A 16,996-nucleotide genomic window follows, 5' to 3' on the forward strand; every position below is an offset into this window, starting at 1 on the left:
TAATTCGACAATAATGGCTCGACTGATAGAAATTGTAGCAGGTTATGAAGCTATGTTTCACTTAATCATGACAGACTTGGCAAGAGAGAGAATTTGTTTTTTAACCGAGAATAACTCGGTAGGTGTGTAAGTCCAAATTCAGACCGGTCTAAACATGCGTCCGATAAGTAAGTTGGGTCTATGTTTTGCCGTAAATCACTTGAAAATAACTGTGTTACTTAATAATCAAACTCTTGACTTTGGGTGAGATTCTTTATATCCTATGTCCGGACTCAAGTGAGATTTTTTACTCCCCAAGTCTGGGGTTAGCCCAAGTGGTTTGGCAAGAGAAACACCTCAATAACCTTGTTGACCTGTTCAACACTTGAAGCATCAGCGAGTTAACGTTCATACACAACATAAGACAAAGTAATGTTAACCGTTGGATATATTCTCTATTCATCGTACGGTTAAGATGTGACATAGCAGGCGATATCGCTGGGGAGCAAAACCCAAGTAAGATAATTTGATTTAATCAGACTAATGATCAGCGTGGAACCTAGTACGTCATGTCTCTCTAAGGATGGCAACTGGGCGGGGCGAAAGCAGCCCACCACCAGCACCAATAACAGTTGGCAGTTTTCTGTAATAGGAAAACAGAAGGCAAAATTACAGAGTACTAGAAAGAAACCCTAATCTAGCTCCCGCGATTTCTCTATCGAGAAGAATCGAAGAAGTAAAGAAGCGGGTGGCTAAATATGGGAAAAAAGAAGAAGAGAGCGTCTTCGAACGTTTGGTGTTATTACTGCGATCGTGAATTCGACGACGAGAAGATCCTGGTGCAGCACCAGAAGGCGAAGCACTTCAAGTGCCATGTCTGCCACAAGAAGCTTTCTACTGCCAGTGGAATGGCTATCCACGTCCTTCAGGTCCACAAAGAGAACGTCACCAAGTAATCCCTGCTATCCTAAAACCCTAATCTTTGCTGTGCATTCATATACATAATTGTCTATATTTAATTCTACATCGTTTTTTGTGCTTGATTTAGTCTTCGTTGGCTTATGGGCATGGCTATTTGAAGTAAATTGCAAATTGCAAATGGGAATTGTATTAACTTCAATTGTATTAGCTCTTTAGTGTGGATACTATATTGATTGGTGAGTGGTTTTATTGAAAGGTGTATACTGCGTATGTATCTAATTCGGCAGTGAAACCTGTTGGTAAATTGGTATACACTGGCTGTTAAATCATAGGGTCGGTTCAATATATGATCATTCCATGGGGTAATTACACAGTTCAGTGAGGAAATTTAGTTGACGATGGGGTTGATTTTATGAAAGTCGAAGGATGAAGAAGTATAAGAATATCTGAAGCCTTCTGTTTTACCTATTCTTTTACTTATTGACCTTTTCTTTTCAGTGATAGTTATGAATGAGCAGAACTGTAATGTCTAAATTTTTGCTAATGTATGGTGTCGGACATGTTGTGCTGGTTTGCATTACGGATCTTTTTGATCATGATGATTTTTTTATCAGGGTTCCCAATGCAAAACCTGGCAGAGAATCAACTGAAATTGATATTTATGGAATGCAAGGAATTCCTCAAGATGTCTTGGCTGCTCACTATGGAGAAGAAGGTAGGTTGGAAATTTATCAACTAATCAGTTACTTTCTATATTGTCTGGATCGACTGTGGATTTTTGTGTGTGCTGTGGATAGATTCATTTATTTTCTACCTAGAGATCTTTTCGAGTGAGAGTATCTAATTCATGAATGCGACAAACCAGGTTTTTCATTACCTTGTGATTTGCGTAGTTCTTATCTTGAACTTGAAACCCTCTCAAGAAGAATTTGTGTTGTTTGCGATGGAATTTGGTGTATGGTTTATCTTGGGACTTGCTGCATTGGTCTAATTTATTCCATTCTTCAAAAACAAGAAGCACTTAGAACATATGGGACGATTCCTTGATCGTTTTCTTATATTTCTGGGATTGGTTCCTTCCTTAATTTACGTGTAAGTAGTTGGTGGACTTGAATTTAATAATACTTGGCTGTGTGTTTGTTTCTGATCTTGCTTGGCCATTTTGTCATGCCTTATCACAATTGAGGCTGTTTGTGGGACTTTTTGTCTTGTTCCAGAGATGTTGGTTTCTAAAGAATTAAGACTATATGAAGGGGCTCATATGTTGCTCAAGTTTTGTTTCAGTTGTTCTCCTACTTTCCATGGGTTTCTTTTAATGCTTCAGTGGTTTCTGTTGATTCTTAAATTGCATCTGTGCTGATTCTGAATTTCTCCTCTGAGTACAGATGGTGGTAAATCTATAACCTTACATAGCAAAGGTAAAACATTTAAGGTAGTCATATTTATTTCCCTACAAAATCTTTGCAGAAGAAGGAGGTCCAGCAAAAGCAGCAAAAATGGAGGTTCCAACAACTCAGCTTGTTGGGGGTGTAGTTCCGGGACAATTAGGTGTTGCATATGCCCATGCACCAAATGTAAGGGCAATACTGCCAGCGTAAGTTTTCTTTCAAATTATATTCTTTTTCACACGTGGTGCTGTTAGGTTTTTGGGAATAGGAACTCTAGTTTGTTTCTTCCATTTCCTTTTTGTTCTCATGTTTATATACGGTTGTTTGTGTTTTGTTTCTGGCATACTGTAAGGTAATTATAAATAATATGATGTTGAATGTTATAGATTCTGTCATATTCTTTTCTGTACAAGGGTGTTACCCCCTTAGTCTCCTTCCTTGATAATTTCTTTTTTAATCATTCACAAGGGCTCACTGCATTTTTATTGCTTGGTCACAGTTACAACGCTGCATTACTCATGCCTCCTACTGGTTGGCCAGTTCCTCCTCGTCCACAGACTTGGTTCCCACAACATCCAGCACTTTCAGTTGCCCCAGTGGGATATGCTCAGCAGCCATTGTTTCCTGTGCAAAACGTGAGGCCTCCTCTTCCTACATCTTTATCACCTTCTCTCCAACCTTCACAAGTAGCCCCCCCTGGACTGCCAGTGTCCATGCCACCTGTTCCTGTATCGCAACCTTTGTTCCCGGTTGTTAGTAGCAATTTAGCGACGCCAAGTCTATCTTTACCTGCTTCTTTGGCTTCAACAAATACTTCAACAATTGCTGCAACAGAAGTTAATCCATCAACTAATGCACATTCTGGAGCAAACTCCCAAATGACAAGCAGCTTCAATGGTCCAAGCATTTCAGGTTTGATTGGACTTCACTGTGCTGAAGTGATTTTTCCTAATGTATTTTGCTGAAATTTTTATAATGTCTGATTACACAAAAGAAGGATATTTTAAGATTTTACTTTTAATTGTTTTAAAATTTTGGAATTTACTCAAGAAATGGGTTGGAATTCTTTGTTAACTATGTTTTGGAGTTGCATTTGGTGCTGAAATATGGTTACATCTGCTGTGGGAGTGCTCTGATTAGAATAATCCATTCTCTCTATATTGTATCCATCTGTTGGCTGGAAACTTTGTGCATTGTCATTTATTAGTTCTCCCTTGCTCAAGTGATTCTTTCCCTTTTGTTTTTGGGAAATCCGGCTTTGCCTGGGGGGTGGGGTCATTCGACTTTAGTATGCGCATGTGAGACTAATCGCAGGGGCTATCCATGTCTTAGTTCTGCCGTGTTTAATTTATTCTTTTTCCTTCTGTTTTGTTTTTGGGTTCTTGGGGAATCGAGCTGGGAACAGGGCATTTGCCTTTAATGGGGGTAACCTTTGCAGTTACAATCATCTTGCCTAGGGGTGATTGCAAATCCAAGAGTTTGTTGATAATTCATTATTTTCGTTTTTGTGGTGCGTGTGAATGTTTTATGGATTGTTGTTGCAACTCTGTCTAATTTGACAGTATTTTCTGTAGGTGGGACAGTGATCAATTCTCATTCTTATGCGTCTGGTCCAAATACCAGTGGTCCTTCCATTGGACCTCCCCCTGTAATTGCAAACAAAGCTCCTGCAAACCAGCCAGCTGTGAATGAGGTCTATTTAGTTTGGGATGATGAGGCGATGTCCATGGTATGTTGTGTGTATGAAGTTTTCCCCCAATGTGTGTCTGAACTCAGTAGTTATTAATATTTATCCGTTATAATAATTTGGTTACTTCATTTAGGAGGAAAGAAGAATGTCGTCAGCAAAGTATCAGGTTCATGATGTAACCAGCCAGGTAAGTTAAAACTACCTCTTTAACCTTTGGAGTTGGCTTGCGCATCTAACGAGATGGGTAGGTTTATGTTTCATGTTTTCAGATACTGTTGTTTATGCTTGTTACCTAATTAAAGAGGTATTTTTTGTATGATTTACAATTTTTGCCCTAGTTCAAGAAAATAAAGCAGTTAGAGAAAGGTGATGTATGTGTCTATAATCGGATTACTTTTGACTTCCATTGCTATCGATGAATGGGCATGATATTTGTTTTTTACTGGGATGCTCTGGTTTGCATGCCATTGCCACCTACAGTATGGGCGACAAAAGATTCAAGTAGGTATATGCATATTTTTATGCTGGTAGTTTAGTTATTACTATTTTGACAAGCTTGCTGGAAAGGACTCGAGGATTCTTCATCCTAGCGTCGGTCTCAGTTAAGAACAGTGTGTACATATCTGCTCTTCTTGAAATCTGGATTTTAATTTTCGTAATTCACTCTCCCTGTGCTTAAACTGGAAAGCTGGGGGGGTATGAGTGGAACAAGATGATACCCAACAGAATTTTGCTATTTGTAGCATCCTTGCAATTTATTTTTATGGTCGAACAGTGAACTCAGACTTTTGGCCCAGGTCAGCTTCTTTCACAAAGTTTCATATCTCCATTGTAGGATGAAGCTTTAAAATATATGGTATGTCCAAGTGATTGGTAGTTATGGTTCCCATCTGATCATCACTACTGTTGTTGCATGTTTCAGATGAGCTCGGTTGATGCAGCCATAGAAAAAAGGATATCAGAAAGCAGGCTTGCTGGTCGAATGGCATTTTAGATCAACTGGAGCCCGCACTGACATGTGTTTACTGCTGGAATCTTTTGGTGGATGGATCCTTCTATTGTTGCTGCAGAATTCATTTAAACAGCAAGGATTCCTGGTCTCATTCTTACATTGGATGATGTCGTATAAAAAAAGAGTTGTATTCTTTGCAAGAAATTGAATTAGTAGAAGGTAAAGTAAGAGGTCTGGAGAAGGAGCATAACTTGCATATATTTTTTGCCTCATTTTTCTTTTTTCCTCTTTTTGTAAACCTTTTCAGGAGTAGTTAGCAAAAGAAATTGTAGGCTATTAGGATACAGTCATTCTTACATAAAATGTCTCTCTTTACTTGTTGATTTGCAATTTCCTGAATATTTTTTCTTATATTTTTCTGTGACTTGGCATGATTTGGTATTTGGTGGTTCTATGTCCTTGGCTTGTGGTATCTCATTTAATTTGGACGGTGAAGTAGCATCCCTCTGGCTCTGGACAGAGACGTGATCACGAGAGCCTATTGTGAAATGTTCGGTTAAAACCATGGCTATTGATTGTCCTTAGGACAAGCCTCAACAAAGCTTGAAGGTACAAAAATCACTCCGACCGATGAGTTGTTAGAAATTATGCACAAGTCGCAAACCAATTGAGTTACCCCCTTGTTGGATAACTCAATATATCAGTCGAGAGAGAGAGAGGCTCGCCTCCTTTTTGTTTTTTTTTTGGTAAGTCGGTGGTAATTTTATTGAGGTGAAACATTAAGAATTAAAAGGAGGGAGAATCCCTTGGCAGTCCAAACCCCAATAAAGACCAGGCAAAAATAAGAAACTCAGAGCTTAAAAAAACAAGAGCTTGAGAAACAACCACCAAAAAAGAACTACAACCACACATATTTTCCAAAAGCATTATGGACCCATGGTTAGGCATATACTCCTCATCCCTGGTGATACTCATGGGTCGAGCCCTATGTAAGTTATAGTTTATCTCCCTAGCTCCCCCGTCTAGTTATGGAGAGGCTTCGTCTTCATCTTAGTTATATCTATTTATACCTTCCACTCTAATAATAGATATAAAATCTACCAAAAAAGGTCTCGAGTATACTAATCATGCGACTAGCCTAGCCTAGCCTAGCCTAGCCTGCACATAAATACAAGCCAATAATTCAAATGACATTGCTAATTAAACATACCACAAATACAAATTAATATTCTTGTGTCAACTCTCACAAAACCCAAACACAACAGCAACTTATTTTGTTCAACATGCAGGTTTGATAACATACAATCCAATAGAAATAGTTCATAAGAGATGTAATTAATTAACTTCTCACAATCCAATAGAAAAAAGTTCGAGCAATCCGTTGATAACATTGCCCTTGAAGCACCCAAGTTTAGTTTGTTCCCTCTTTAGCAACTCGATCTGTAAAGGACAGAAAATATAAAAAGCAATTTAATCAGTTCCAAGATCGATATTATTTAATAATAGGTATAGTTATTATAGTAAAAGCTGACATGAATAAAGGCTTAATTTTTGAGCTAGCTATTTACAAGAGAATTAATTAAACATTTTTGAGGTAGCAATGTACGTATAACAAGTTTAGCCATATAAATTTTCAACAACATAGTAAATAAGATCTCCCAACGTAACTCAATAGGTGAAGTAGTCATACCTCAAGATGAATTAAACATTTCTTGATTTCACATATTCAGACATTCTTGCCATCTCTGCAATAACTTCAACCATTAACTCCATCATCAAATGAAAGAATACCAACATTTAAAAACAAACTAATGAAAAATGTACTACTATAAGATTTTGGAAACAAACTAAGATTAAACATTGCCTAGCTGTTCTATTTCCTCAAAAGCAAAAACAAAATTAAGATTCCCAAACATTCCAAACTACTAACAAGTTTTGAGAATCATAATGCTCATGACCTACCGAGTGGATCGATCTCAAGGATTATAACTTGAAGATGAGAATCGCCTATGTCCAGTGGATGCACATGGTGCCTATATATTAAATAAATAAATCAGTTTACATACTCATTATATTTAATACTCATAAAATTACATAAACTAGTTTTGTTTGAACATAATTTACATGCGAAGGAGGATTTGGAGTCTCTAGAGCATCCATCCTTTGAGGTCCAATGGATGCATCTTGTGCCTATATATTAAATCAATAAATTGGTTTACATACTCATTATATTTAATATAAAATTATGTAAAGTAGTTTTGTTTGAACATAATGTACCTGTGAAGGAGGATTTGGAGTCTTTAGCGCATCAATCATTTGAGATAGTTGCCCAAATTGTGTCATCATCATGGATTTCAACTCTTCCACATCTCCTGTAGTGATAAGACGTCCATCTCCCACGAAACCAAGTTGTCCATTCTCCTCTTGCCTTAATTGCTCTTGTTTCATAGGCAATTCTCCCATACGCAAAAACATATTCTCCAACAACGCTTGTTGTTGTCTAATAGCTTTGTTAGAGTTATAAGTGTCTTCTCTTGTTTTCAAATGAAGTTGCTTACTATAAGTGTCTTCTCTCTGTAGTCTTTCTTTAGACATGTCTTCTTCTACAATACTAGATGCATGTACACCTTTAAGTTTGTGAACTTCCATCTTGACACCTCTCAACTCCTTTAGAATTTCCCCAACACCGTCCTGCAATATGTACATACATATATATATGATACATTGATACATATATGGTATGTTAGATATCGGGGTTTTCTTGTGTTCCATTGCGCACACAAGTCGTTTGATGTTTTGCTCGGCAAGTATATTTATATTTTTAGTAACTAACTAGCGAAGGCAGTACTGTAGTCATGTATACTATCAAAGAAGGACATAACATATTATTAATAAAAGGACATTCGATCTATTCACTAAGGGAGTTAACCAGTTTAAGTATTTGCTAACCTCTTTCAATCTTCTGTTTTTAGATTTAAGCCGCCCAATCTTTTGAGCCATCGAGTTTCTTTCCTCATTCCATAACTCTTCTTTACGTTCAAAGTCTTTCACTTTTCTGTTGGAAGCTTGCAACTCACTTTCAAGGTCTTTCACTTTACTGTTGGAAGCTTGGAACTCCAATTCCTTTTGCTTAGAGTTTTGCTGCAATTTGTAGTGTACAGTAGCCAAGCTAGCGAGTTAACATGCATACATTTCTTTTCTAACATGTCAAATATAAACTATAATTAATTAAGAAAATGCAAAGAGAAACGAAATAATTTAATAAACTAAGCAGAAGAGATATTTATGTATATATATATATTACCTTCATTTTTTCACGATGATTTTTATCGACAAGTCTTTTTCTTATTCTTTTTTCATCGTCATCTAGAGGGGTTCCTCCCCTTTTCTTACTAGATGGTCTAGCAGCTTGATCATGATTTGCTTGATATTGGCTAACAGAATGTTGGGTTTTTTCAGTATCTGCCAGAGTGATAGTCAATATTGTACCTTCTGCAGCACTATGTCCATCAGACAGAAAATAAAGAAGGAAAGAAAACTAGTACGTACGTGTAATCATGAATGAAGTGATCTTAAGTACAAGATGACAAAGAATTTTCTAGATAATGTAATTGCTTGTTAAATACGTGAATGGATAAAACAACAAAAAGGAAAAGTGATTTGCTGGTCACTACTGTCTACTGCTTAATTGGTAGTTTTAACTATAACTAGTAATTGATTGTTTTAGGATATACTATTTATATACATATCGATCTCAAGCATGCATTCACTCCACATTACATATAGTATACTCATGTTGGATTGAAATGAAAGCTTCTATTAATTTATATATATGTGCCCGTACAAGACAAATGACACCCTTTTTCAAGTATCTGATTATATATATATATATATATATATATATATATATATATATATATATATATATATATGTAAGGAGGATGTCCAAAAATAGTTATTTACTTGTCATAAAACATCCAAGAAAAACAAAAACCTGAAATTCAATAAATTCGCTGCAATATATATATATGAATTCTGCTCCGATCTATTACAATATAAGGAATTACCAGTAACTTGATCATGAGTTGCTTGATGTTGGCTAACAGGACGTTCGGTTTCTCCAACACTAGCCTGGTGATTGATAATCAATGTTTTTGCAGCACTCTGTCCATCTAAAAGAAATTTAAAAGGAAAAAAAAAAAACCTAGCTAGTATCGTGCATGTAATTATGAATAAACTATAGTACCTTAAAAACTAACACATAATTTTAATAACTGGGAACGACGTACCTTTAATTGGCCAGCCAGCGTCTCCCTCTAAATTTTTTTCTTTGTAATTATCTACGTACAAAATGCCAAACATAAATGACATAAAAACAAAATAAGCGAAATTAAGGGGAATAGTTTATCACTGGTACTGCTTGGTTGTTTTAACTATAATAACTAGTAATTGACTGTTATAGGATTTACTAGAAATATACTTGGATCTCAAACATTCACTACACAGTATACTCATGTTGGATTGAATGTCCACAACAAACATAAATCAAAGCTTCTAATTAATTACAACATAAATGACACCCACCCTTTTTCGTGTATCTGATTATATATGGAAGGACGATATCCAAAAATAGTTATTTACTTGTCATAAAACATCCAAGAAAAACAAAAACATGAAATTCAATTAATTCACTGCAATATATATATATATACTTTGCTCAGATCTATACAATATATAGTTGGAGAATTGGAATTCCCAGTTACTTACCATAACATAAGAGTCAAACCCAAGTCAACATAACAATTTTACAGGTACATCCGAGATCTGACATGCTTATACACACAGATCCAACTCTACCTCATCGATATATACAATATAATTACAATTCCTTACATATACTTACCACCACAAAACGTCAAGAGCTCTTCGATATCGAAGGAGGAGTCCTGCAAAGGATCGATGGGAATCATAATGCTTTGTCAAGCTATACCCTGGACCTGCAAAAATCAAAAGGTAAAGCAAAAGCGTCGATAAGCAAATTAAAAGCTTTAGATATGTATATAAAGAGAGAACGCCTACGATTCGATCCGATCCGATCCGACGGATATGAATCGTGTACCGTGCGATAACTGGGCAATAAGTGGCTAAGTGCAGTGGCCATTGCTTTTACTTGTCATTTTCTGCTTAAGAAGAGAATGAGACACTAAGATGCATCTATCCTATAATAGTTTTCTATCGGGCGGATCGGGTATCCGGTGTTCCATCAGCCCGGTACCAGATTAAATTTTTTTGGCAGGAATTGAGATTACTATACAGAACACATGTTATACGGATAGGTGTTGCCCAATAACGGCACTTTAGACGTTTTATAAATGTTGATATGACAAGTGAATGATTTATATCGAGCATCAATACAAACAACTACATACTCATGTTTGACGAATTTGATTGTCACAAATTATCTTAGGTGAAATTTCACATAAGAATAAGAACAAAAATTAAAAATTGTATTTCAATAAGGATAATTTTTTAAAATAAAAAAACTTACCAAGATGTCCCCTTGTATATTAATATATCTGTTTCAACCTTTATTATGACAACATTATCAAATGAAATTCTCGTATTTTAGTATTCAAACAGTTACAATAAAACATATATAATAGAATAGATATAAGATAATATATATGATAAAACAAATAACATATGACGCAAATTCGTGAGCATGGTGGACTACCGTCATCCAACCACCAATCAAGGCAGTCGACCCACCAAATAGAAGCGTTGGAGCACCACAACCAAACCCTGGCCATGATTCATTGTTGTCAGCTACTAATTCCAGCGGAATTTGACCTTGAAGCTTTGGCCACCCATGAAGAAAATTGATCGATCCAGTTGCCAGAGACAACGCCACCGCAAGCCACCTTCACGAGAGTGTAACCCAAACCTAGGTGCACCATTCCCACCCATCGGCTGGCCAAAATAGTCGTCGTCGTTGGAAGCTCCAATTTGGGTGTCAAATGAGAAAGATGAAGACAAAACCATACATGCGGATTAGTATGGGCTGGCCCAAAACAGATGGAGTGTTACTAGTGCGGAGGGACGGGTTGTTACATATGATATAGGAGCTTAGGCCCCGTTATTGAAGGTTTGGGCCTCATGAGGATGTGGGCCCTTAAGGGTAAGACTGTAACACCCTGCTCGAGTGGGTGAGGTCATAAGCCTTTGTAGTGCAAACTTTGATGGTGTTGGGTGAGTTACCAAGCGGAAAAGAGGATAATTCTATTATCCCATATCGCTCAGGGGATGATGTGAAGTGCAGTATAAGGTCGACTATACAAATGTTATGGATTATTCCTCCGCAAAGTAGTGAAATAAAGAAACTATCAAGTTATAATAAAGACATCGTTTCTTCTAGGCTCAATCCTTCTGTTTTCTCTGTGCGACGTGGTCTATCTTTATGAGCAAATGCAATGGTTAAGATTTAGATGTTCATGGATCCTAGATATTAGAAAATTGTTGGCCCATGGACTTAACTTGTAACACAACAATGGTTTTTTATTATCTCAATTCTAATAGGTCAAGCATGGGGGAATGGTGTCTGGCTGGCCCCTATGTTGACTCATCTTGTCCAAAATGGGACCTACTTCAACATATATACAAATTTTTATATAAAAATTAATACTGACCCCACCTCTATTACATAAAAATCAAGTCAATAAATTTACGTTATTATACCAATACATTTTGTTGACCTCAATAAAATATATTAATCTTTCAGCCGTTGTTGATTATACCTTTTATTATTTTATTTTGAATTTCTGTCAAGATGACTGTGTTGTAAGACAGAACATTCGCAAACAACAAATAATAGAACAATAAAGAGCAATCAAACCAGAAAGAAAGAAGAAGAAGAACACAAAGTTTAGTGGTTCAACAAGTGCTTACTTTCACGGAGTCTATGACTGTTTTTACTATGAGAAATTCATTAGTAGAATTAAGTTAGGGTTCCCCTTCATAACAAGCTATCTAGATACCCAAAAAATATACTTATACTCCCATATTAAAAATAACCAACACTCATCCGTAATACCATATCGATGTAGCTAACCATGTAGGTTTTCTGTCCAAACAGATTGGGAGGTGTCCGGATGGTTTGGGAGGTGTAAGACAGTTTGGTCTCAAATTACTCTCGAGAGCAATATGGCCGAACAAGATTAATAGGTGTCCGAATGGTTTGGTCCCAAATCACTTCGAAGAGCAATATGTCTGGACGTTAATAGGTGTAAAGGTGTAGTGACCTAGTTGGTTACTCTCGTTTCCCACGGCCTATAAAAATCTACCACGGTCCAACGGGCCAACTAGGTTTAGGTTTAACAAAGAGAAAACTTTAGTCATACCCCAGTTTTTACTAAAGATACTTCAATTTGAGTTGACCCTCCCTTGTAAAAATTAATTGATAGGGTGTCTAGTAAAAATTGGAGTATGACTGAAGTTTTCCTTAACAGAGCTCCGGCATGAAGCCCACGGAAGCCCGGGGCCTGCTGTAATAAAATTACAGCAGGCCCCACTGTAATAAAATTACAGCAGGCCCCACTGTAATAAGCTTTTTTAACATTAAAAATTTTTATTTTTATTTTTAAAAATCATAAATATGTAGTGTTCATCGTAACGAACACAACGATATATTTTTTGTTAGAAACAAAAATCAAATTCAACATGAAAAAGACACGACAATTCTACACCATCGGATATAAACTCAAAATATTCAATGTTTTGATCCCGATGAATTTGATTTTTGTTTCAAATAAAAAATATACCGTTGGATTCGTTATGAAAAATATTACATATTTATGATTTTTAAAAATAAAAATAAAATTTTTTATTACCTTAAAAATACATTACAACGGGACCTGCTGTAATTTTATTACAGCAGGCCCCGGGCTTCCGAAGCCCACGGCCCCTGAAGCACAATTCTTTCTATGTTTAGGGGTACTCCCAAGCTCCCACAACAAAACACGTGGAAAATCCCCTCAACAATCTCTACTTTAATTTCACTGGGTAAATTAATGAGCACGGACCATAGCTCCCAAATTTATTTATTTTTTTCAAAATATTTTTTCAACTTATCCTTTACTTTACTTGTGTCTTTAGGTTTCGTTCGATCACCTTCCTACCTCTACCTGTGACGTTCTCTCTTCGACCTCAACTAGGACGTCTATCTCCCACGACTCCAATTCTTCCATTCTCCTCTTGTCCTAATTCAAGAATTAGAACAAGAACAATTAGGTCAAGAGAAGGATGGAAGATTTGGTTTCTTGGGCCAAATTTCATTGTTTATTTATTTTTTCTTGCAGGCCCAGGTTTGTTCGGAGGACTCCATCGGTGCTTGCTTCCACTTTCCCGATGGTAAGGTTATGTAACGAATTGTAATATATATGATGAGTTGGATGTGTATGGGTTGTTCTACTTTTCTATCCCCAATTTGTCTTCATCTTTCGTCTTCAAATGGGTAGTTCTGCTTCTCTATCCCCAATTTTGAAATCACATTGGAATTTGAAGTTTTCAGAGAGTTAACCTCACCGTTACCGAAATATGCTTAAAGAATTTGAGTTAACAGGCCCTCTTCCTTGGCTTGAGTATGCTTATGGAAACCAAGACATTTCAGGGTTCTCTTGATGCTTGGTTGGCGCATGTGTATGAGGGATATGTGGTTGTCTATGTTTCATTTCTATCATACAGGTAATATAATTATAAATAATATGATGGTTGAATGTTATAGATTCTCTGTCATATTCTTTTCTGTACAAATTTGTTACCCCCTTGGTCTCCTTCCTTGGTGATTTATTTTTTAATCTTTCACTAGGGCTCATTGCATTTTTATTGCTTAGTCACAGTTACAACGCTGCAGTACCCATGCCTTCTACTGGTTGGCCAGTTCCTCCTTGTCCACAGCCTTCGTTCCCTCAATATCCAGCACTTTCAGTTACCCCAGTGGGATATGCTCCGCAGCCCTTGTTTCCTGTGCAAACGTGAGGCCTCCTCTTCCTACATCTTTGTCACCTTCTCTCCAACCAGCACAAGCACCCCCCCACCCCCCCCCCCCCCCCCCCCCCCCCCCCCCCGGGGACTGCCAGGGTCCATGCCACCTGTTCCTGTATATCGCAACCTTTGTTCCCGGGTGTTAGTGGCAATTTAGCGACGCAAAGTCTTCCTTTTCCTGCTTCTTTGGCTTTAACAAATACTTCACCAATTGCTGCAACAGAAGTTAATCCGTCAACTAATGCACATGCTGGAGCAAACCCCCAAATGACAAGCAGCTTCAATGCCCAAGCATTTCAGGTTTGATTGGACTTTACTGTGATGAAGTGATTTTTCCTATTGTATTTTGCTGACAATTTTTATAATGGTTGATTACACAAGAGAATGATATTTACAGCCTTGGAATTCTTTGTTAAGTATATTTTGGAGTTGCATTTGGTGCTAAAATATGGTTCCATCTGCTGTGGGGATCTCTGATTAGAATAATCCATTCTCTCTATATTGTATGCTACGGGATTTTTTTAATGTCTCCTGGAGTGACAATGTGATTTATTGAGAAGTTTTCAGTAGCCATGGTGTCGAAATGTCTTTCTCCACTCAAATGTGGTTAAATTTATTAATGGCCGTGTTTTAGTTTTGTATGTCTTGTACTTGTGATAGAAGTAATTACTTCTGCTCTTCATGTGCTTTGACCTTTCTATTGAAATGAATTTTATGTTATTTGTGCTGTGTTTACATTTGTTTTTACTTGGATTTGTGGTCATTTATGTATAGCACATGCTCTTAGTCCTCTGTTTGCGTAAATATAGACTAAGAGGTATTTCTACTTGTACAATTCTTTGTTTTGTAAATCACTCTCCATGTGTTCAGTCTAGGTCATAAAGCAAACTAAACTTCTCTCTACCTCCCTCTCTGTCCATCTGTTGGCTGGAAACATTGTGGTTGTCATTTGTTAGTTCTCCCTTGCTTAAGTGATTCTTTCCCCTTGTGTTTTTGAGAAATCCGGCTTTGCTGGGGGGGGGGGGGGGGCATTCAACTTTAGTATGCACATATGAGACTAATCGCAGGGGCTATCCATGTCTTACTGACATGCTCTGGTTTACTTGCCATTCCACCTACAGTGTGGACGACAAATGATTCAAGTAGGTATATGCATATTTTTATGCTGGTAGTTTAGTTATTATTATTTTGACAAGCTTGCTGGAAAGGACTCGAGGATTCATCATCGTAGTGTCGTTCTCAGTTAAGAACAGTGTGTATGTAACTGCTCTTCTTGAAATCTGGATTTAAATTTCTGTAATTCACTCTTCCTGTGCTTAAACTGGAAGCTGGGGGGAATGAGTGGAACAAGATGACACCCAACAGAATTTTGCTATTTGTGGCATCCTTGCAATTTATTTTTACGGTCAAACAGTGAAATCAGACTTTTGGCCCAGGTCAGCTTCTTTCGCAAAGTTTGGTATATCTCCATTGTAGGTTGGAGCTTTAAAATATATGGTATGTTCAAGTGATTGGTAGTTATGGTTCCCATGAATCCCATCTGATCATCACTACTGTTGTTGCATGTTTCAGATGAGCTCGGTTGATGCAGCCATAGATAAAAGGATATCAGAAAGCAGGCTTGCTGGTCGAATGGCATTTTAGATCAACTGGAGCCCACATTGACATGTATTTACTGCTGGAATCTTTTGGTGGGTGGATCCTTCTATGGATGCTTCAGAATTCATTTAAACAGGAAGGATTCCTGGTCTCATTCTTACATTGCATGATGTGGTATAAAAAAGAGTTGTATTCTTTGTAAGAAATTGAATTAGAAGGAAAGGCATTCTTTAATTGTGAAGTAAGAGGTCTGGAGAAGGAGCATAACTTTTTTTTTTTTGCCTCATTTTTCTTTTTTCCTCATTTTGTAAACCTTTTCAGGAGTACTTAGCAAAAGAAATTGTAGTCTATTGGGATACAGTCATTCTGACATAAAATGCAGACTTGTTTTTCTCTCTTTACTTGTTGATTTGCAATTTCCTGAACATTTCTTCTTATCCTTGTCTCGGACTTGGCATGATTTGTTATTTAGTGGTTCTCTGTCCTTGGTTTCTGGTAAAATGTGGTATCTCATTCAATTTGGAAACCTAGAAGCGGTGAAGTAGCAGTTGTACATTCTTGCGCTGTAGATGGTGACTGGCCAACTGAAAATTGTTTTCGGTTTCTTCGAACTCTTGAAGAATGGGTAAGCTTAACAGACAATGAGACCATATGGGCCACTTTGAGCATCATAACATCTCTCTGGATATGATCATGAGAGCTTGTTCGGTTAAGCCATAGCTATTGTCTTTAGGGCGAGCCTCTCTCTGGATGTGATCAATGTGATCATGAGATCTTGTTCGGTTTAAGCCATAGCTATTGTCTTTAGGGTGAGCCTCAACAAAGCGCAAAGTTGGAGATGCAAAAATCAGTCCGATCAATGAATTATTAGAATTTATGTAGAAGTCGCAGCAAAGTTGGAGATGCAAAAATCAGTCCGATCAATGAATTATTAGAATTTATGTAGAAGTCGCAGCACATGGGACTTGCATGTAACCACCAGTGAGAAGAGTTTTACCGATTGAGTTATCCCCTTGTTGATAACCCAATTTCTTTTCTTTTTTTTGATAAGTTAGTTGAAGGGATATCTATACGATCCGACCGATTGCGTAAAGCACGCGGTAGCAATGGAACCGGAGAAAGTATACAGAAAAGACGAACATTAGGAATTAAAAAGAGAGAGAATCCCTTGGCAGTCCAAACCCCAAGAAAGGCCAGGCAAAAACAGGGGGAGAAAAACAAGAAACAGCAAGTCCCAAGCCTCCCAATCCAACGGCAACCCCAAGCAGTAAAGAAGAAGAACCCAAACGGAAAGGCTGGGGACCCAGCTCTGAGCAGCAAGACTACAAATCACAAGCAAAAATCCAGAACACCAACGAGAGAATTCAGATTAACCAACATCAACAATAGAACTCCAAGAACAGAAGGGACCTATCTTTGAGCACAAAG

At 37.3% G+C, this 16,996-nt stretch overlaps 3 protein-coding genes across 13 annotated transcripts; 2 read left to right on the top strand and 1 right to left on the bottom strand.

Moving 5' to 3' along the window:
• The first annotated feature begins 569 nt into the window (after positions 1 to 569).
• Positions 570 to 15,958, top strand: LOC119980870 (protein SUPPRESSOR OF FRI 4-like). Of its 2 annotated transcripts, none has more exons than XM_038823693.1 (7): positions 570 to 931; positions 1,515 to 1,615; positions 2,368 to 2,494; positions 2,788 to 3,200; positions 3,863 to 4,017; positions 4,112 to 4,165; positions 15,542 to 15,958. In XM_038823693.1, exons 1-7 carry the CDS (start codon positions 738 to 740, stop codon positions 15,611 to 15,613), a joined length of 1,116 nt encoding a protein of 371 aa, XP_038679621.1. In that variant the 5' UTR covers positions 570 to 737; the 3' UTR covers positions 15,614 to 15,958. The 2 variants fall into 2 exon arrangements, with proteins under 2 accessions (XP_038679621.1, XP_038679619.1); XM_038823691.1 differs by lacking the exon at positions 15,542 to 15,958 and adding an exon at positions 4,901 to 5,321 and having other exon boundaries at positions 571 to 931.
• On the bottom strand, positions 6,100 to 10,169 carry LOC119980868. 8 transcript variants are annotated; one of them, XR_005463945.1, is made up of 11 exons: positions 10,010 to 10,168; positions 9,834 to 9,927; positions 9,220 to 9,270; positions 8,998 to 9,102; positions 8,235 to 8,422; positions 7,880 to 8,071; positions 7,208 to 7,621; positions 7,055 to 7,120; positions 6,893 to 6,963; positions 6,621 to 6,675; positions 6,100 to 6,370 (listed from the first exon to the last, which is right to left on the bottom strand). XR_005463945.1 is itself a non-coding variant. In XM_038823689.1 (11 exons), exons 2-10 carry the CDS (start codon positions 9,898 to 9,900, stop codon positions 6,657 to 6,659), a joined length of 1,128 nt encoding a protein of 375 aa, XP_038679617.1. In that variant the 5' UTR covers positions 9,901 to 9,927; positions 10,010 to 10,168; the 3' UTR covers positions 6,100 to 6,370; positions 6,621 to 6,656. The 8 variants fall into 8 exon arrangements, 4 of the variants coding, with proteins under 4 accessions (XP_038679617.1, XP_038679615.1, XP_038679616.1 ...); XR_005463946.1 differs by having other exon boundaries at positions 6,621 to 6,684; XM_038823689.1 differs by having other exon boundaries at positions 6,621 to 6,677; positions 6,910 to 6,963; positions 8,235 to 8,392.
• Positions 13,093 to 14,020, top strand: LOC119980873. Of its 3 annotated transcripts, none has more exons than XM_038823700.1 (3): positions 13,093 to 13,336; positions 13,596 to 13,669; positions 13,819 to 14,020. In XM_038823700.1, exons 1-3 carry the CDS (start codon positions 13,229 to 13,231, stop codon positions 13,961 to 13,963), a joined length of 327 nt encoding a protein of 108 aa, XP_038679628.1. In that variant the 5' UTR covers positions 13,093 to 13,228; the 3' UTR covers positions 13,964 to 14,020. The 3 variants fall into 3 exon arrangements, 2 of the variants coding, with proteins under 2 accessions (XP_038679628.1, XP_038679629.1); XM_038823701.1 differs by having other exon boundaries at positions 13,825 to 14,020; XR_005463949.1 differs by having other exon boundaries at positions 13,093 to 13,669; positions 13,794 to 14,020.
• Positions 15,959 to 16,996: the final 1,038 nt, after the last annotated feature.

The sequence above is a fragment of the Tripterygium wilfordii genome, chromosome 16, assembly GCF_013401445.1.
Source record: "Tripterygium wilfordii isolate XIE 37 chromosome 16, ASM1340144v1, whole genome shotgun sequence".
Classification (NCBI taxonomy): domain Eukaryota; kingdom Viridiplantae; phylum Streptophyta; class Magnoliopsida; order Celastrales; family Celastraceae; genus Tripterygium; species Tripterygium wilfordii.

What these genes read in the sequence shown, in the direction of transcription:
- LOC119980870 (XM_038823693.1), top strand. Translation starts at nt 738, where the DNA reads ATGGGAAAAAAGAAGAAGAGAGCGTCTTCGAACGTTTGGTGTTATTAC. An exon ending in CACAAAGAGAACGTCACCAA is followed by an intron (nt 932 to 1,514) that starts GTAATCCCTGCT and finishes TTTTTTTATCAG; the next exon opens with GGTTCCCAATGCAAAACCTG. An exon ending in GTAAGGGCAATACTGCCAGC is followed by an intron (nt 2,495 to 2,787) that starts GTAAGTTTTCTT and finishes GCTTGGTCACAG; the next exon opens with TTACAACGCTGCATTACTCA.
- LOC119980868 (XM_038823687.1), bottom strand. Translation starts at nt 9,900, where the DNA reads ATGATTCCCATCGATCCTTTGCAGGACTCCTCCTTCGATATCGAAGAG. An exon ending in ATCATCGTGAAAAAATGAAG is followed by an intron (nt 8,072 to 8,234) that starts GTAATATATATA and finishes TACAAATTGCAG; the next exon opens with CAAAACTCTAAGCAAAAGGA. An exon ending in CATCTTCAAGTTATAATCCT is followed by an intron (nt 6,678 to 6,909) that starts TGAGATCGATCC and finishes TGAAGTTATTGC; the next exon opens with AGAGATGGCAAGAATGTCTG.
- LOC119980873 (XM_038823700.1), top strand. Translation starts at nt 13,229, where the DNA reads ATGGAAGATTTGGTTTCTTGGGCCAAATTTCATTGTTTATTTATTTTT. An exon ending in TTGCTTCCACTTTCCCGATG is followed by an intron (nt 13,337 to 13,595) that starts GTAAGGTTATGT and finishes AAGACATTTCAG; the next exon opens with GGTTCTCTTGATGCTTGGTT. An exon ending in GTTTCATTTCTATCATACAG is followed by an intron (nt 13,670 to 13,818) that starts GTAATATAATTA and finishes TTTATTGCTTAG; the next exon opens with TCACAGTTACAACGCTGCAG.